Genomic DNA, 21825 nt, shown 5'->3' with positions numbered 1-21825 from the left:
AAAGGATGATGTTATGTTCTGTTGTCAGGTGCTTGTGGAACCTTTTACATTTCATGGACTATTATTTTTAAGAGCAAATCATTTCTTCAAACAAATAACATTTGAGTAAATCAAGAAATCTAATGAATTCTTCAAATACATCACGCTATACTATATCAAAATTTGATGTTTCTAGCTGTCCTTTTATCATTACATTTATACCTGTATCTGCTGTGCCTCTAGAATCTGGTGCATCTGTGAAGTGAAGGGTAGGTTAGAAAAATGGCCTAAAACCATCACAAGATTGAAATCTTAAAATGAAATAGCCTAATATTATCCCAAGACCTATGTGAAGCTATCCCTATAATGGATAACTCAATTAGTTTGTATCGAAACAAAATATTTTACCATTGTTTTAAAAAAAGAGGTTGCACTTTTCATGAACATAACACTCCTTGTTTTTTTCATGGGCTATTATTTCTAATGTAAAAGTTAATTGTTTTGATACTAACCTCACAGCAATTTAACAGAACATTAAAAAATATGATTAAACTTTAATAGTTATGAGTGCCTAAATTTTGCAAAAAGAATTTGAAGTCAAGGATGGAGGGGACTTTTCATTTCGCTAGTTTTAAAATAACGATTTACTATACGTTGGTTTAACAACTTTGGGGACTTTAATTTAGTTTGATTGATTGGTTCATTTAGTGTTTCTAAACGTGCCAACCACTAATTGTAATCTACAGAAGGGGTAATTTTGTGTATTATCATTAGGGATGTTCGTTCATTTATCGGCCATTGATCTATCCTTTTAGTTCCCTGATCATATTTATTATTTGAAGTATACATTAGGTATGAATGGGATTAGATATAATAAAAACTCTTTTTTCAAATTACTAAATTCTAACATTTGAAATACATGAATTAAAAACCTAAATTCCATTCAAAATGTGACAATATTGATTTTTTACATTAGTCAAAATTTGTATAAAAAAACAGAAAAGCATTGATAAAAATATTTCCAGTAAGGCCTCGAAACCTCTGGATTAGACTCAGTTCTCACAAAAATCATGTATTGTATTGTATTACGGCCAGTTTTCTACACATATTAAAATATAAATAAATAACTATTCTCACATGTATTAAACATACAAATCCATTTATATTTTTTCTTATTTACCACCTGAGATCGAGACCCTAATTGTTGAATTTAATTGAATTCAATTTAGGAATTGAATTGAAAGATATTATATTTCCTGATGTTTGTCAAATATAGGTATATATCAAGAATGAGATATGTTGGAATAATCTTACAACTGCCATTGGTGCATCTAGAAGCCCCCAATCTTTTTCTTTCATTAAGATAATAAGATGGAATAATAATTAGATCTTATTGGGAGAAGAGTAGAGAGGAAGGGGACATTTGGCTCTTTATTACACTAGTCCCCAATGTTTGATAATAATGTTTTCTTATTTGTGGGATTAACAACCTTTGGGACTTTTATTGAATTTTAATTGATTTGTTCACTTAGTAGAGTGTCCGAAGCTTTTAACTACTAATTGTAATCTTCAGATGGAATATATTTTCTGTATTTTCATTGGAGATATACATAAATTTATCGGCCTGTGTCTTATCCCTTTAGATCCCTTCTCTTGCCACTTATTTGCATATTAAGTTTTTAAGGACTAGGGGGGGGGGGGTTGATGTCCAAATGACAATTGTATGAATTCTGGAAGAAAGATCTTCTAACACACATATATATCCTATAACCTTATCCACTATATGTGTACTCAAATTTCTAGTTTTCACATGACATACAAATATGAAAAAAATGCATATAAATGCCAAATACAACCATACATGTGCAATTGTATTAATATTAGCACAGCCTCTCATCTAGTTGGGTCTTAGAAATTTTTCTTAAAATTGGGCCTATTTGAAAATCTAAATCTGATTTTTGACTTAAAAGATTACAATATACCTCAAAACCACAATGAGGGAGGAGACATTTAACTGTAAATTACACTTATAACTCATTTCATTTATCCTCTATCATAAAATAGCTCAAAACTTTGGGTACCTCTATTTAATTCTGATTGGTTGATTCTAAACAAGTAGAGTCGAAACTTTTCAACCTATAACCTTAATCCAAGGAAGGGGTAATTTTGTATTTTTACCCCTTTAGATTATCAGCTCATTATTTTTTCCAAAGTTATTTTTCTAATGAGTTTTTTGACTAAAGATTGTCCATTTATTTCTCCAATTGACTTGAGCTATTTTAAATTTGAATTTGTACTTCAATTTCACTGTGAATCAAAAGTCTTCACTTTGATACAAAACATACAAAGTTACTAGTTTGATCTGAATATGTTTGAATATTTTATTTTCTGCCATTTTACTTAATAGCATCAAGTGGAGTTGCCACATGCCCCAGCTCTGGCATTTTCAATATATTTTTTAAAGAGTTGGGGGGGGGGGACTTTATTGCTCGAATGATTAAAGTAAAACAATAGAGGGAGAAGGGGTGAAATAACTGTTTGACCCCCCACCCCGTGAACCCTGTACCGACTTTCGATTGGGTCTTCAATTGTCGTCTCTAATATTAAAACAACCAAGTCGCTACAAAAGAGCAGGAAAAATATGGTATACTAGTGGTTTCAGAGAATATACCTCTCTTTTTACCCTAGGGCTATTTTATTAAACTAGTTCACATGGTTTTCCTTTAATATACTTATATACTCTTGTAATGGATATATATAATACGTGGATATTGTGTCAGGGGAATTTTTGTCGTCAATTTAGGTTGCTAATATAGTCATCGGGTATTGGTCAATATGTTCCTCCAGGGAAAGGAATGATGGATCCTATTATATTATCAATCGTTATTAACAAAGGTTTGTAAAACTTTAGGGACCTGTACATTTTTCAATCCATTATCCCATCCCTACCTGAGATGGGTTTTTGAGGAAGAATGCCGCGTTTTTTTGGCCTTTTTTAGACATTGATTGATTGAACGAAGACGACATCGTCTTCGTTCAATCAATCATTATTATAAAAATGCCCTGTAGGATTTCAACAGAGTATACAACTAAAGAATTCAAAATTTTAAAGTTAATATTTTAACCATTTGTATAATGTCTAATACAGCTCTGAAAAGATGCATTAATTAATATGCAGCAAAAATGGATTCAAGATAATTTGTTTTTCTTCTATGAAGGCCGTACAAACAAAAGCGAAATAATTAAATAAATAGTTGTATACTCTGATTTTTTATCATGTCTAAAAAATGTCAAAAAAAAAAACGCTGCATTCTTTTCTCAAAACCCATCTCTGGTTAAAAGAAAGACTAATTTTACAAAAAGCTTCGCATTATATCAATAAAAGCTATTTTTTGACTGAACTGATAGATATTAAATTAAGCAAGATAAACAATTTTGATAATAACGTACATTTTGTATACCTACCTACCTAACTAACAAAAAAATCGCAAAATCATCAAAAAATTTAATTTGATAAAATTTAAGACGAATGAAAATGCTATCAGACAAATTAAAATAAAAAAGTGTTTGTCAATATTTTAATTTTACATGGCCAAAAAGTATGTCTCACTTTCTGGCACCCTTTTTTCTAAGTTTAATTCTATAATTTTTATCTTTTTTGTACTAACTATTTAATTAAATATCCTTTTAATCTATTTAAGTCAAGTTATTTCATTAAAATAATTTCATTTAGCTTCTCGTAAATACAAGTTATATATAAATAAAGTATACAGCAATTGGATGTGTGATAGGAAGGATCTCTAAAACGGCTAAACAATTAAGTCTATGATATAAGGAAAGCTTTATATTTACCAGGAAAAGGAAGGGGACATTGGGCTCCTAATTACACTAGTACCCAAAGTTTTATACTCACGTTTTCTTATTCGTTGGCTCAACAACGTTGGGGACTTGTGATGAATTTTGATAGGCTGGTTTCAAACATTTTAACCATAACTTTAATCTACAGATCATGATGATATAATTTTGTTTCTTATCATTGGGAATATTCAAAATTTATATCCAATCTCTTATCCCTTAAAATTCCTGCATTTTGTACATTTTGATATAACAAGGATGACAACATCCATAAAAGCGAAGCTCTGAAATGGAAGGACAAACGAACATTAACACTTGTAGATTGTCAGAACCGAATTAGCAGATTGTTAATGCATCAGTACAAACGATATTTTTAAAAAAAATTTGTTGCAAAACTGCATAAATAGATGATACTGTTTAAGGACATACTTACATTTTTGGGACTTGTTTATAGAGATGCTTCGCTTATAACATTGTACCTTGTTGTAATAGGAATCAGTTTTCAAAAAATCAGAAGAATCGGATAATTTTAACATACAAAAATTTGTTATCAAAAAAGTTAAAATCGACATGTTTAAAATGGACGTACGGACATTCTGGTATTGTTTATAGAATTGCTACGCTTTCTTAATTGTACCTAACTACTATAGGAATCAGCATGCAAAGTTTGGAATCGATAGGACAATTCTAACTTGTTTAAATTAACGAAAAGAGCTAACTCTCTGTGACGGACGGACGTACGGACGGACGGACCGACCCTAATTATAGAAAAGCTTCGCTTTTAAAAATAAAGCAAATGATGATATAGTACAGAAAAAAGAAAGTATCTCCTCACCATGAAACTCTAAATGATTGATTAGAATTATTTCAAACAAAAATTATTTGAATCAGAGATAAAAGAATAAGTTTATTGCTTAAGATAAGAAGTTAAAATAGAAAAAAAATTCGGGTATAGTCCCTTTTCGTAACATCGCACCTTATGGGGCGATTCTTCGTATTTTTCACAGTAGCTTTTCTCCTATTTTTAGCCCCTGCGGGGGGCTCTAACCCTGCGGGGCCAATTACCTAACTCTGTAGGGCAATCTCCTTACCCAATATAACCTAACCTAACCTATAAAGCCATTTTAAAAATACAACGAATCGCCCCTTATGGGGCGATGTTACGAAAGGGACTATTCCCAAAAATTCTTCCCCAAATATATAAAAGAACGTGTCTTAACTTTTTGTGATTTTTCTTTAACCCATCCGTGACGAGCTCCCAAAGTTCACAGTTTTAAATCACCGGGGTTCCACAAAATAGATTTTTTCAATAATTACTCAACAGAATTCAAAAAGTAAGGTGTTAAATTAAAGATCTTACTATTTTTGTTCTTAATGGCATTCTTCTTCTTTTTTTGTTGTTTTTTAGTACCTTAAAACCAACTTGAATTACTTTAAAAATAAGAGGTCTATAAAAAAAACGATTGCATATCTAAATTCTACGGATCATTTTGCATCTACTACTTGCTAAAAACACCGACTAGCTATTTTTTTTTAAATCACAAAAGTTACGACACGTTCTTTTGAAGGTTTAATTAATTAATCTTTTGCTGCCCTAACCCTTTTTCCTGGACTTATAAATATTATTCAGTGCTTGTCTAGGCTATTTCAGTATATATGAAACTTTATAAAATATGGCATATAGGGTTTTCTTATGTTTATCCTTATATAAAAGTAACAGAATCTGTGTACCTGTGTCTGTCTGTCTGCCTGTCTCCTGTACCGAAGGATCTCTGTAACCGCTGAAACAATATGGTTCTCCTTTACAGTGTAGCTTCTTTTAGGTCTTAAAATAAACTAACCAACTAAAATGTGTTCTAATTACCATCCTACTTAAAGATAATGTTACTCACAAAAAATGGTTATTTTCATTTGACTATAGAATCTGATTTTTTGCACAGGACAATTAAAGATTGATATATCATCCAGAGTTATTTCTCTCATAAATATTTATAAAATTAGATAAATATAAAATTATTATATCTTTCCCCCTTTATAACTTAGATTTATAATTTCTCCTTCAAAAATGAAATTACGAACTTTTATTAATTATTCTATTTTTCTTTTAAAAACTGAAATAAAAATAGAGTTGTTGAATTTAACCCCCCCCCCCCTCTCAAGTGCCCTAGAGTTTTTAAGGGCCTTAGCCGCTAATATTTTTAAAAGCAGTAACACAAAATATTAATTTTTGCTAAATTTTGTTTTAGTAAATAACTCATTGAATAAGCAAAAAGCATAGTACATAAAATACTAAATAATATTATGCATGTATTTATGTATCTTTAGTACATTCTAAATATTAAATTATGTATATCTTTTTATGTAAGGCAGGGCGGGAGATAGTTATTCCAGAATAGTTATTTAGCATCGTATTATAGACAGCTTTTCGCGGATATTAAAATGAAAAATTATTAGATTACAGCCAGGTTTTTTAGTCCCTAGGGGCTAACAAAACTGGTATTGATGTTTTATTTTTCAATATTGGTAGAAAACTGGCTATTATACGATACGATTCTTAATTTTTCAGTATGGCTAAGAACCGGTTCTTATCCGGTGGAAGCTAATCGGTTAAGAAGCCATGCAAGGAATGTGTGTAGGGTTCGAATCTCCCATCCAACCACTCATAAAAGTAACACTTAAAGAAAAAGATCATACAATCAAAGGAATTGTTGTCATTAATTTTTAGATTTAATTGTCTTATTGATTTCGCTTATGCAATCATACAGTGTTAAGAAACCTTTGATTATTCTAATGACATGCATTAATTTTCGTAAAAATACAAGATAAATTATGTCCATTAGGGTTGGGCCGGATATCCGGCCAGATACCGGATATTGTAACTATCCGGATACCGGATATCCGGCTGATTTATAATGAGGGATTTCTGGTTATTATCAAAATTGGCCAGATGTCTGGCCGCATACCGGATATCCGGCATTAAAAATTAGCCGGATATCCGGTATGCTTCCAAGAAAGTATTCGGCCCAACCCTAATGTTCATAATTAGCGCGGCAACAATAAGCTGATTGAAAATACTGAAGCAGATAAAGGCTATTTGTATATTCAGAAAATATAAGTTTAAAACTAAAAGAATAATTACTTTTTCTGTAGATTAAAATATTGGTTAAAGAGTTTGAACACTACTAATTTGGAACCAACCAATTAAGCTTTAATAAAAGTACCCAAAGTTTGGTTACCAGTTTAAATTACAGTCCAATGTCCCCTCCCTTTCTGGTTAATGTGACAAATACAAATAACCAGTTTATGTATACCCCTAATCATAATAAACTAATTATCCCTTATGTAGGTTAATTTATTGGTAGAAAAATTTGAACACTACTTTTGTGTATCCTAATTAAAATTGGATAGAAGTTTATGTTATCTGATGAGAGAACGTGTTTTTATAAAACTTTGGGGACCAGTATAATTTACAGCCCTGTGTACCCTAGCTCCCTTTTTAAATCTTGAGATGTAGCCCTTACAATTTAAGAGAAGCTGAGCTATATAGAAAAAAGCTTAATAAGGAAGGTGGTTCTTTCGAATTTTTTTTTAATGGGGGAGGGGGGGGGGGCGGTGTTGACACCCCCCTATCGCACGCCACTGTTTAATGTTTATAGTGTCAAAAAAAAGAACAATTAAGACAATATATTTCTAAATGCACATTGTTAAATGGTAATTATTTCAGGGATCTTAAGGGATAAGACAATTGCCAATAAATTGATGTACATCCCTAATGATGATAAACAAAATTATCCCTTCTGTACATTAGAATTAATGGTTAAAATGTTTGGATACGCAACTGAATGAACCAACCAATCAAAACATACAACGAATGTCCCCAAAATTTTTGAGCTAACGAATAAGATATAAAATTTTGGAAATTAGTGTAATAAACAGCCTATTGTCCTCTCTCTCTCTCTCTCTCTGTTTTTAGTGTTAAAAGAACAATTTATTCAATATATTTCTAAATGCACAAAGGCATGAATGGTAATTATTTCCTGAAAAACATTGATATTTGGCAGCCGCCAGGATTCAAGCTGGCACTCGTCCCCGGCCAATTCAATAATCTGATCCAGGGAGGGAGGGGTCATTTGGCTGTTTATTACACTAGTCCCCAAGGTTTTATGATAACGTTTTATTATTCGTAGGCTCAACAACTTTGGGGACTGTAATGAATTTTGATTGGTTGATTCATTAAGCTGAGTGTTCAAACGTTAATACAAATAATTTTAATTTACAGAAGGGGTAATATTGTGTCTCATCATTGAGGATGTACATCAATTTATTGGCCATTGTCTTATCCCTTTAGACCCCTGCATCTGATCACTCTGCAAATGCGTGGGTCTCTGATTTTTTGTATGGCAGGGACAATTATTTTGAAGAAAATATTGTGGAGGATTTTTTTTCTTATTTTGGGGGATAGGGGTGTCCCATCCCCCTAGAAAATAGCCTATAACCAACACAGGACCAGTAGGTATACTCCCTGAAGAGTAGAACCCGATCGGTTCAGCGTTTCCGAGAGCTTAAGCTTCATACAGACAGACATCTTTCTACTTAGTCCAATGACATACATACATCCTGTTACTTTGTTATATTCTTATTTTCAAATCCACAGTTGTACTTTGTACTTCTGTTTTTGGAAATACTCAGCCTTGTACTTGGAAGTTTGTACACTTTCTAAAAATAGATATTATAACTATAAATGTCCATTTTTTTCAACCGATAATTTGAATCTACCACAGGGGTAATTTTGTTTTATTTTCATTTGTGATGTTTGTCAATTTATTTTCATTGTCTTATCCCTTAAGATCCCTGTAATTTCCCCCTTGCAAAGTACAGACCTGCTAATTGTCAATATTTTGACAATATGATTCTAAAATGGATATATTATTACTTGGATGTTGCACCAGTTTTTATGTACTCTGATAAAGCAATACTCGCAGCTGGCTTTAATAATGATACCCCTTGTATCCCATCCTCTTCTTCCTACTGCATGAATGAACTGACCAAAAAAATTAGGTTCATATTATCAAGCTAAATTGACGACAAATTCTACCCTGTCAATATATCCATGTATATCCTATATCCATTGCTTCTAAGTACATTGTACTGTAAAATTTCATTTTCAAAAAGAAAGTCATACTATTCAAAAACTTAGAATTCTTTTTCTCGTATTTATTTGAATCCGGTGGATAGGAACCGGTTCTCATGAATACAAAAAAAACTATGTCTAGCATCGTATTATATCCAGTTTTCTACGAATATAGAAATGTACAATCATAAGATTAAAACTAGTTTTTTTAGCCGGTGCCTTCGGCACCACGGGGCTAAAAAAAACTAGTTTTAATCTTATAATTGTACATTCTATATCCGCGGAAAGCCGTTTATAATACTATACGAGAAATAACTATTAACAATATCTACACAGTCTACAAGTACAGTCTTATATTGACCGACAGACATACAAACAAACTGTGTATAGATTTGATAGGCATACGTCTCTAGTAAAAATTTCAGCTGTCTATCTTTTAATGGCAGCTTATAAAATCACATTTCCCCCATAGCGCTACGGACTGACTGACGGACGGACAGACAAAGTGAATTATAGAGTAGCTTCGCTACTAAAAATATGAAGGGGTATGTTTTTACAGTTTGAAAGTACTTTGAAAATAATGACCCAAATTAATTATTCATTGGACATTTTAACAGGGATCTAAAGGGATAAGATAATGGCCGATAAATTAATGTACATCCCCAATGGTAATACACAAAATTACCCCTTCTGTAGATTACAAATAATTGTTAAAATGTTTGAACACTCAACTTAATTAACCAACCAATCAAATTTCAATAAAGGTCCCCAAAGTTTTTAAGAAAACAAATGAGAAACCGTTATTATGAAACTTTGGGGACTATTGTAATAAACAGTTAAATGTTTCATCCCTTTCTGACATTTTAAGCACAAAAATAAAGCGTAGCAACCCATTAAAACATTTTTACCCTATTAAAAAATGTTCAGATATAATTTTTTGTCGGCTTTTTGATAGTCGAAATAAGTGTTTCTTTAAATTATGTTATTTTTCACCTTAAATAATTTGAATGAGATGCGTGCAGCTGGAGTGTGTTTCTAACCCCCTGGCAAAATTAAGGGAGGGGATAACCCACTTGACAAGGTTTTACACTTCCATGAAAATCCAAGGTGAATGGGGGGGGGGGAGTGTTAAACAACATTGAATGTTAGTCTTAAAACCTGAAATACCCATGATCTTAAAATAACACTTCTCAGTATTACACCCATACAAAGCACCCTCCTCGATTTTTGTTTAAGGGGGGGTGGGTTGTCAAATCTCTGTGCACGCCTTCTATGGCTTTGAAATTAATTAACATGGCGTGGATAAACTTATCCTTGCTTTCCTAATATAGACTTGGCACGCTAAATTGTTTTTGTAAGTACATTTGATTGTGTGTGTGTGTGTGTGAGTGTCTATATATGTGTGTGTGTGTGTGTGTGTGTGTGTGTGTGTGTGTATGTGTTTGATGAGTCTTTTTATTTCTATTTGTTCGTGCATAAGTCTGAAAAAAGTTTTCATTTTTTCTTGAATTATTTATAAACAAAAGGGGTAGTTTCATGAAATGCATTTGAACTTGATTTAGTGACACGCATATTTTTTCCTAGTTAATGGGTTAAACTACATTTATATAGCATATGTTTGAAATAAATTCAATTTTCTACCGCGAAGTTTTTAAAATATCAAGACTTGAAAATTGTCTTTTTGTTAGTATATGCAATTTAAAAAGACGATTTTCAAGTCTTGATATTTTAAAAACTACGCGGTAGAAAATTTAACTTCTTTCAAATATATGCCATATAAATTTAGTTTAAACATTTAATGCGGTTCACTAAATAAAGTTCAAATGCATTTCATGAAACTACCCCCTTAAGTAGGTAAACATTATTTTTTTTTTTTTAGAGGGGAGGGTTGATTTGAAAATCTTTGCTTATAAATTATTGAAATTTATAGCTTAAAATAAGTAAAATATTTAATATTTAGATAGAGTTTCTGGAAATTATATATTTTTTTATATATTTTATAAGAATTTTTTAGCTTAAATTCATATTGTATACCACATTAACTCGTATGGTTTCGAAACCGATTGATATCCGCTTAATTAGAACCGGTTCTCAGCCATAACGAAAATCATCTATAGCATCGTATTACAGATAATTTTCCACGAATATTAAAATAAAAATCGTGAAATCAATACCAATTTTGTTAGCCCGGGCCTTCGGCCCCCCTTATCTAACAAAACTGGTTTAAATCTTGTAATTTTTATTTTAATATCCGCGGAAAGCTGTCTATAATACTTTGGGATAAATAACTATTACAATATTTTTCATTATATTTTATAACAGAATATTTACAATATTTATATTGACATCATTTACAGGGATCTAAATGGATAAGACAATGGCTGATAAATTGATGTATATCCCAAAATTACCCCTTCAGTAGATTATAATTTGTGATTGAAACGTTTGAACACTCCACTTAATGTTCCAACCAATCAAAATTTACTAAAGTATCCAAAATTGTTAAGCCAACAAATAAGAAAACGTCATCCAGGGTTTCGGATCCGGATCCGCAAGGATCCGCATATTTTTGAGTCCAAGGATCCGGATCCACAAAAAAATGCGGATCCGGATCCTTGGACTCAAAAAAATGGAAAAATCTACCTAAATGTATATAAAATCTCAGACATTCTCTTGATGAGAGTCAATCTTTAAGGTTTAGGTTCAGACTTGAAAAGTAAAAGTATTTTTGACTTCGAATTAAAGAGAAATTTTTTTGAAAAGTTTGGTGATTTTATTTTTATTGTCAAGGATCCGGAACCGGATCCGGATCCGCACTGACCAAATTTTGAGGATCCGGATCCGCATACAATCAATGCGGATCCGAAACCCTGACGTCATCACAAGACTTTGGGGACTAGTGTACCAATAAGCCCAAAGTCCCCTCCCTCCCTGCATTATAGCTCCCGTCATAATATCCACGCACATATTCTATAGGGTAGTGCGGGGTTAACGCGGTCGGGGGGTACAATTCCGGTCAATCGACCAACTTTTTTAAAACCGTTTTTTACCGGTGTTCTAAACGTTTGCGAGAGATCTTCAGAAAAGCAAAGTTGTAGTTTATTGCCTATACTTTCATTTCTTACTTCAGCAAATTTTTGTCAGATAACTCCTTCTATGATTTTTTTGATTCTATATCTAATAATAATCTTTTTATATTTCAGTGAACCATCCCTACTGCAACTCCGGCTCCGACATCACACTGAACCGTCTGTCCACCATCTGCCGGCCCATCAGCCTCAAGAGCCCCATCATGATCGAGGACCAGGTGTGCGGGAGGCCGGAGCCGTGCGCCCCCACACACAACCTGCCGCTGATCGCCGCCTCAAGCCTGTTCGCCGCCCTGTTTCTCGCTGTTGGTTTGATTTTGTACCATAGGTATGTTATACAAAGATGTGGTTCATGGTGAAAAAACAAAGTAGCGGGTTTCGCCGTATTTTCACAGTAGCTTTTCTTCTGTTTCTTGTCCCTCTCTAACCCTGCGGGGCAATTATTAACTTAAAATAACCTATCAATAGCTACTGTGAAAATTACGACAAGACTTGCTTTTTCGTTTTCTTTCCATGATCCAATGATGTCAACGTCCATAAATAGCGAAGCGCATAAAAATCATAAATGGACAATTTTCACTAAAAGAAAGAGAAACTATGCGATAAATCGTAGAAACGTTCATAAAAAATATATTTGTCTTTTAAAGCATGAGCGACATACCGACGGAACAAGTAAATTATATACTGGATGCTCATTGGTACAAGAAATATTAATCATGATTTTCAGCTGTCTATCTTAAATAGAAGGCGAGAAAATCACTGACAACCAACCTTGATTTTCCACACTTTAATGTGTTTCCAATTGGTCTACTATAATACGAGAATTTGTTTTTGCAGATACGGATCTCAGAAACGGCCGTTGAGCAGCGAGGAATCCGCTCTGCAACGCCACCTCCTGCAGACCACTCCCCTCCATCCCGACATATTCTTCCTGTACTGGGAGGAGTCGCCCGACTTTGCCGAGATAAACCGGCTGGTTGTCCGCTGGCTCGTCGGCCTTGGCCATCGTGTGCTCGACCTGGCGGACGAGGTGCTGCAAGAGGAGATAATGGCTGCGCCTGAATGTTGGGTGTTGGACAAACTCGAGAATCCCAACGTCAAAGTTATCGTGGTGGAAAGTGAAACGGTGGCCAAATGCCTGCAGGCCACGCCGGACGCAACGGTATGCACGCGGACGGCGGGCATCGACGGGCTTCGGCTGATCAGTCTGCGGCACATACAGGCGCGGCTAGCGGCCAACTACCAGCGGCTGAGCGTGATCCAGTACGCGTGCTCGTCCCGCGCCAGCCGCCGCCCCCAATTGAACCGCCACTGCGTTAGCGGCGGCGATTTTGCCGCCGATTCCGTTAGTGACGACAGCGGCGTTGTTGCACAAATTCATGACACTAATAATCCAGCGGTTGTTACAACAACCGCCACAATTTCAGCAAGTGACGACTCACAACAACAACAACACGTTGAGGTGGCGGTGATAAGCGGCAGCCGCTCCACGTTATCGTCCTTTTTCGGCGGCGGCGGCGGCAACGGGTACAGCAGCCTAGTGCCGACCCTAGTGCCGCACACCCGCTACTCGTTACCTGAGCACCTGGCCGAGCTGCAGGCGTGGCTGGTCGACACACAGTCCAGCTGGGATGATAATGGAAACCAACAGGCATGCATGATTCATACCTTTCATGTTTTTTTGTAAACAAACTATAAGATTAAATTTTAAGGTCTTTTTTCCCTGGATCTAAGTGGTTGAAAACCATTCAAATACCCAGTGCAGTGGGGGACTGGATATTGCATTATAAATGACATCCAAAGATTTAAAACAAATTTATCATTAAATCAATAACTCTAGATACTTCTATTGATTAATCTGCAGAAGGTGTAATATTGTTGATTATCATTAGGGATGTTTAAATTTTTCGTCTAATGTCATACCAATAAAGAAAGATCCTTGTCTTTCTCTCAAATCAACAACTACAAAATTATGTTGTTTAATCTTTAGGATGAGTAGGTAAGGGTTGTAGATTTGTAAACTGTCATTTTTGACCTAAGATATCTCAGTAAATAATACAGGTATCGAATCATGTCTAATCACCCCAGGAATCTGCACGCGAGCAAACCCTGCGGGATCTCAAGGCTGCCGTCAAGAGGTACACCGAAGCAAGACTTTAAAAAAACAAACAGAAAAACAAACAATATAGTGCCTCGGTGGTCGAATCGTCATATGAAGCATCATCATATAACAGTTATACATTCAGAGTGACTTATAGAAAATTCATGCTAACACAAAAAAATATATATATTATATATTATACCCTCATAAAAGGTTAAAAACTCTAAAAATATAAAACAATTGATATATATTGAATATATTCTTTTAAATACTTCTCATCTTACATAAAAAAAAACACTATCATATTCATAAACATATGATCATAATAAATAAAATTAAAAACTGAAGAAAAAATCCAGTGAAAAATGAAAATTTAAAAAAACTTAATTTTTCTCTTTTTTTTTAGAGAAAAAGCTTAGAAATCTCCTAATACAACTATATGACTATAATATATCTATGTAATGTATTAATGTACATATATTTTGTTTTTTTAGCGTAGCTACTCTAGAATTAGACAATGTCTGTCTGTCCGTCAATCCGTTATATTATTGCATTGTCTATAATCCATAGTATTGGCTCATTTATTCTACTAAATTTTTTTTATGATAATACTGTACTATAGTTTACTAATTATTGTTATTGCTGCGCTTGTTATGAACACAAAATGTCCATGTTTGTTGATACATAATCAAATACTTCTTACAACTTAATTAGTGATTCAGGAATTTTAGCTTCTATTCATTTTTTTTCATCAATATTTTTTATAAAATGTTGGGGATTAAAGTTTGCAAGAAAAATCATTTTTATGGAACTTTAGCTTCTAAATCATTCAATATAAAATGCTAAAAATACTTTTTATTATCTTAAAACTTTTTTAATGCAAAACCTAAATCCCTTAGCCAAAAGATACAGGGAGAGAGGAGACGTTGGAGTGTTTATTACACTAGTCCCCAATGTTTTATAATAACTTTTCTTATTCGTTTGGGCACTTCAAATAAGTTTAGTTTGGTTGGTTCATTATATTAGGTGTCTAAACGTTTTAAACACTAATTAAAATCTACAGAGGGGGTAAATTTGGGTATCATCATTGGGGAATGGGATGAACATCAATTAATAGGCCCTTGTCTTATCCCTTTAGATCCCTGCAAAAGATAGCTACCTTTCAAGTAGAAACAACAACAAAATATTATTGAAATTAGCTAAAATTTCTGGTCTAAAAATAAGTGGAACACTAAAAGACGAACCATTGCAATGTATGAAAATAGATTAAAACCATACCTACTAAATATCTCTTAAGAATAAATGATGTAGCCTGCAGCAAGATTTACAGTCAGATACATGTTTGGATTATTGTGTTTTAGGAGGGAGATGATATATTGGTAAAGTAATTTAAAATGTTTATTTTTCAATACAAATTGATATTCAACATTTTTTCTAATAACTAGCTTTAAATAACGTTTTCAATACAAGATATTTTATGCTACATTTGTTCTCCCAAAACACAGCAATCCAATCAAATATCTAACTATGTTATATGTACAATACAATTATATATCATTTTAAATGACTACCTACCTAGCTATAGGTCTAAATAGAATTGTTTATTTTTTGTTAAGACTAGTTACTTTGTAATACCTATTATATACCTATTCTTATATACTTAATAAAGAATAATATACATAGAATTAAAAACACTAATTGTTAATCCGGGGCAGGTGTGAGGCTATTTTTAAAAATTTATTTACATTATCTACCTCTTTATATAAAGAATATATTTTTTCATCTTATTATATATGCTTAAAATTTTGGCTATAAAATTGTAGATTAGATCTTTAACATTAAAATTTTCCATCCTGTAAATCAAATTCGTCTCAATCTGAACTATTTAGCAGATACAAATTGGATGGACAGTAATATAATGCCTTTTGTCGAAGTCGTACGCGGCCATACGCAATGTTGGAAGAGAGACGCAAAATTCATCTTCATATCATACCTAGCAAATAAGATAATCTTGTAAGCATCGCTTTTATCTTATAGAGAAAAAAAAAACAAATCAAATCGCGAAAACTAAGATCTGAAATTTGCGTCACCCTCCCATCGTATGACCGCATACGACTTAGAGAATCGGCATTTTATTGCTGTCCATCTACAAATTGCCCGCACACCGCCCTGGAATCGCATACAGATATAATATAAAGTTACAATAATATTTTTCTATGCGCTGTTGCTCAAAATATGCTCTCCCCATTCTTTAACACAGTCAAACTTTAGTGGAATTTGTATTAAAGATTTCCCTAAAAATGTCACATTTAAAAAAAAAACTTTGGTCTGTATAAATAATTTTGTCATTAAAAGAAAACGAAGTAGCAAGTTGGTTTTGTCGTATTTTCACAGTAGCTTTTCTCCTATTTCTAGCACCTGCGGGAGGCTCTTACTCTGGAGGGCAACCATTAACATTTACCTAACCTATCCTGCAATAATGTATCAAAAGCTATTGTGAAAATACGATTAAACCCATTAAACACTTATTTTTCGTTCCATGATCCATATGTTTTTTAGACCTGCATTTGATCTCCAAAACAAAATTTAGATTATTTTACTAATTCCACTTTAATCCAACTGTGTCATGTAGACATTTTTTATTTTAAATAATGTTAAAAATTACACACTATTGTTAAAAAAAACTATGTAAAAGTAGCGGATAAAAAGAATGAGTAAATGAAGGCTTTTTGTGACTTAACAGGAAACGATTGATAATAATGTCAGGGCTCGGCAGCTGTGTAAGCTTCAGTAAAATCGTCATATTATATCTTTGAAATTTAGCTGGATGTCTAGACTTGTTCCTAAACAGACGATCCATTCTTTCAGAATTTTAGTGTTTACACTCAAGCGGGTTTAAATTTGAGGCTTATGCTTGGCTGCCGAGCCCGGGATAATGTAATATCTACATCTAGTCGAACTTTGGATCTACAGTTTTTTTGCTTCATTAAATTTTGTTTGTTTAACTATTAAAATTTTAAAATATTGTTAGGAATATATACTAGAGTTGGGCCGGATATCCGGCACTTTTCAATATCCAATCGGATAACAGATATTGAAACTATCCGGATACCGAATATCCGGCTGATTTATAAACTAAATTTTTTAAATATTTAAGACAAACTAGCTTTTAAATTAGGAATAGGCATTTAAAATCAATATTTTTTTTCTATTAATAAAATAAATAAAAAGTATTTCTTATTGTTTAGGGTAACTAAAAGTTAAAAATCATCAAAAAAAAATAATTATATACTATACAGTAGATTTACTCCAAAAAGTGTATTACAAAACATTGTACCTTAATTATTGAAAGCCGTATACATAGAAAATGATAATTAACTTATATACAATAGGAATAATTAAGCATACATCCAGATAAAATAACATAAAAAAACATTTGTTCAAATCTTCCATTTTATCAAACCTCCTATTATATTATATTAAACTAGCGTATGTGCCCCTAGCATCTAGGGGCTCTTTGTCCAAAAGGATATGGAAAGAAAAATAGCCTAAAAACCATACCTAGACTTATCTATAAAACCATCTTGGAACCTATAAGAAGCTTCACTGTAAAAGTAGAACCATATCGGTTAGCGAGATCCTTTGCTACAGACAAAAAAGCCTACTACTTTATAGAATATGATAATTTGGAAATCCCTAATAAGGTAAATATTTTGAAATACCCTAGGTATAATTAAATAAACTTTTTTAAAAACCTAAACATAAGAATACTTTAAAATACCCTAAAAATATAAGAGAATATCTAAAATTTTCTAACAACATAATAATACTTTGAAATACCCTAACTAAGATATAAGATAATACTTTGAAATACCCTAACTACTACTATGTAAAAAATATAAATATTGGACAACCTTAATTATGATAAGAATTGGCAATGAAATGTATAAAATGAAATTCTCTGTGATTAATTAAATAAATGAGGCTATGGATTGTATGCTAGTATGTATAAGTAAAAGGGCAGTCACAGATTTTAAAATATGGGTCCGGTGGTTTCACTCGAAAGTCCATCTTGACCATTGATAAACCCCCCTTCTTTAATTTTGAAATATATTTTTTTAAAAAGGGAATGGTTTATACCCGCAGGGCCTTAACCCTGTGGGGCTAACCAGTATCTAATAAACCTTCCCCCTTATTTTTAATTTATTTAAAATTAAGAAAGGGGGATTATTAGTGCTCAATAAGATACTTTTGGTGAAATCACCGATTCATGCTTTTTCACAATGTTATTAATAAGCCTTATTTTAAGGCATAGAAAAACAAGTAAAAATAAATTTCAATCCAAGTCTGTCCTTTTAAAAATGAATATGAAGAATACTAATATATATGTTATATATTATGATATATTTATATTAATATATAATATATGCTTATTTATATATATTCTGTGTATGTTGAAGAAAAAAAGTTTATTTTAGCATCAAAAAGTTATATAAAATAAATATTAGAGCGTATTACTTTGTTGTTTTATTACGCGTCTTGTAAAAAAATTGCATAGTCTTTTTTAATGCCTTTTGGAAAAAAGTTTATATTTTTTACCTTTTCCACCAATTAAAAAGAATTTTTATTGCTTTCTTACTATTCAGAACAGTAGTCTCCAAAAATTGTTCTATAACTTGGATGTTGCACCAGCTTTTCTTGTACTCTGATAAAGTAATACTCGCAGCTGGCTTAAATAACGAAATTTTCATCCTCTCCCCATCCTACTGGTTGAACGAACTGACCAATAAATGACGACAGATTTTCCCCTGTCAATATATCATTCTGCATATCAATTTCTCAAAAAAATGTCAAAGTAAATCTTCTCGAAGTCTTAGTGTGTGTAGTGCAGGATCCTTTACAGAGAAGCTATCACATGTCCCGGAAAGGTTCAAAGCTGTTTTAGAAATCGTCCCTAGAAAAATTCTTCTACTTCCCACCCCCCCCCAAAAAATTTTTTTTATATATATATATATCATAATTGCGATATATTAAAAACTATCAACCGTTCCAAGAAAAGAAAAATACATACCTAGCCTTATTTATTTCTATGAATAGTACTATAAAATTAATTTAAAGGTTCTATTGAAATTTGTTGTATTGACGCAGCGGAGCCATCTCCGGGATCTTAAGGAAGAAGACAATGGACGATAAATTGATATTCTTCCTTCTGTAGATGGAAATGTTTGGAACTAAACAATAAGTACCCAAAGTTTTATGCAAATGAATGAACATGGTGTTTATAAAAGATGGGTACCACTATAATTTATAGTCCAATGTCCCCTCCCTCCCTCCCTGGGAGCTCCGTATTTCTAGTGGTTATAAAAAACTATGGGTACCACTATAATTTACAGTCCAATGTCCCCTCCCTCCCTCCCTGGGAGCTCCGTATTTCTAGTGGTTATATAAAACTATGGGTACCACTATAATTTACAGTCCAATGTCCCCTCCCTCCCTTCCTGGGAGCTCCGTATTTCTAGTGGTTATATATAACTATGAGTACCACTATAATTTACAGTCCAATGTCCCCTCCCTCCCTCCTCTGGTAGGAGCTCCGTATTTCTAGTGGTTATATAAAACTATTAGTACCACTATAATTTACAGTCCAATGTCCCCTCCCTCCTCTGGTAGGAGCTCCGTATTTCTAGTAGTTATATAAAACTATGGGTACCACTATAATTTACAGTCCAATGTCCCCTCCCTCCCTTCCTGGGAGCTCCGTATTTCTAGTGGTTATATAAAACTATTAGTACCACTATAAGTTACAGTCCAATGTCCCCTCCCTCCCTCCCTGGGAGCTCCGTATTTCTAGTGGTTATATAAAACTATTAGTACCACTATAATTTACAGTCCAATGTCCCCTCCCTCCCTCCCTGGGAGCTCCGTATTTCTAGTGGTTATATAAAACTATGGGTACCACTATAATTTACAGTCCAATGTCCCCTCCCTCCCTCCCTGGGAGCTCCGTATTTCTAGTAGTTATATAAAACTATGGGTACCACTATAATTAACAGTCCAATGTCCCCTCCCTCCCTCCTCTGGTAGGAGCTCCGAATTTCTAGTGGTTATATAAAACTATGGGTACCACTATAATTTACAGTCCAATGTCCCCTCCCTCCCTCCCTGGGAGCTCCGTATTTCTAGTGGTTATATAAAACTATGGGTACCACTATAATTTACAGTCCAATGTCCCCTCCCTCCCTTCCTGGGAGCTCCGTATTTCTAGTGGTTATATAAAACTATGAGTACCACTATAATTTACAGTCCAATGTCCCCTCCCTCCTCTGGTAGGAGCTCCGTATTTCTAGTGGTTATATAAAACTATGGGTACCACTATAATTTACAGTCCAATGTCCCCTCCCTCCCTGGGAGCTTCGTATTTCTAGTAGTTATATAAAACTATGAGTACCACTATAAGTTACAGTCCAATGTCCCCTCCCTCCCTCCCTGGGAGCTCCGTATTTCTAGTGGTTATATAAAACTATGGGTACCACTATAATTTACAGTCCAATGTCCCCTCCCTCCCTGGGAGCTCCGTATTTCTAGTGATTATATAAAACTATGGATAGCACCATAATTTACAGTCCAATGTCCCCTCCCTCCCTCCTCTGGTAGGAGCTCCGTATTTCTAGTAGTTATATAAAACTATGGGTACCACTATAATTTACAGTCCAATGTCCCCTCCCTTCCTCCCTGGGAGCTCCGTATTTCTAGTGGTTATATAAAACTATGGGTACCACTATAATTTACAGTCCAATGTCCCCTCCCTTCCTCCCTGGGAGCTCCGTATTTCTAATGGTTATATAAAACTATGGGTACCACTATAATTTACAGTCCAATGTCCCATCCCTCCCTTCCTGGGAGCTCCGTATTTCTAGTGGTTATATAAAACTATGGGTACCACCATAATTTACAGTCCAATGTCCCCTCCCTCCCTGGGAGCTCCGTATTTCTAGTGGTTATATAAAACTATGGGTACCACCATAATTTACAGTCCAATGTCCCCTCCCTCCCTCCCTGGGAGCTCCGTATTTCTAGTGGTTATATAAAACTATGGGTACCACTATAATTTACAGTCCAATGTCCCCTCCCTCCCTGGGAGCTCCGTATTTCTAGTGGTTATATAAAACTATGGGTACCACCATAATTTACAGTCCAATGTCCCCTCCCTCCCTCCCTGGGAGCTCCGTATTTCTAGTGGTTATATAAAACTATGGGTACCACTATAATTTACAGTCCAATGTCCCATCCCTCCCTTCCTGGGAGCTCCGTATTTCTAGTGGTTATATAAAACTATGGGTACCACTATAATTTACAGTCCAATGTCCCCTCCTTCCCTCCTTAGTGGGAGCTCCGTATTTCTAGTGGTTATATAAAACTATGGGTACCACTATAATTTAAAGTCCAATGTCCTCTCTCTCTCTCCCCTGGGAGCTCCGTATTTCTAGTGGTTATATAAAACTATGGGTACTACTATAATTTACAGTCCAATGCCCCCTCCCTCCCTCCCTGGGAGCTCCGTATTTCTAGTGGTTATATAAAACTATGGGTACCACCATAATTTACAGTCCAATATCCCCTCCCTCCCTTCCTGGGAGCTCCGTATTTCTAGTGGTTATTTAAAACTATGG

General features: G+C 33.8%; 1 protein-coding gene across 10 annotated transcripts in view; it reads left to right on the top strand.

Annotated features, from left to right (window-relative positions):
* LOC145317904 (uncharacterized) overlaps positions 1 to 18672 on the top strand; it is a 31702-nt gene extending 13030 nt beyond the window's left edge. Inside the window, exons 5-9 of one of the 10 annotated variants that reach the window (XR_013879157.1) lie at positions 12169 to 12382; positions 12892 to 13705; positions 14143 to 15866; positions 16341 to 16414; positions 16788 to 18672. Coding sequence is in view for 1 of the 10 variants with exons in the window: in XM_080159187.1 (XP_080015313.1) it covers positions 12169 to 12382; positions 12892 to 13705; positions 14143 to 14214 (1100 nt within the window). In the remaining 9 variants the exon portion in view is untranslated. Of the gene's footprint in view, positions 1 to 12168; positions 12383 to 12891; positions 13706 to 14142 lie in introns of all 10 variants that reach the window. The other 9 variants (XR_013879156.1, XR_013879151.1, XR_013879153.1 and 6 more) reach the window with 9 other exon arrangements.
* The last annotated feature ends 3153 nt before the right edge of the window (positions 18673 to 21825 follow it).

Source organism: Acartia tonsa, chromosome 4, assembly GCF_053477335.1.
Source record: "Acartia tonsa isolate MP-2025a chromosome 4, ASM5347733v1, whole genome shotgun sequence".
NCBI classification, from domain to species: Eukaryota; Metazoa; Arthropoda; class Copepoda; order Calanoida; family Acartiidae; genus Acartia; species Acartia tonsa.
The sequence above is the reverse complement of the archived record's forward strand: the minus strand, read 5'-3'. Positions and strand labels throughout refer to the sequence as shown.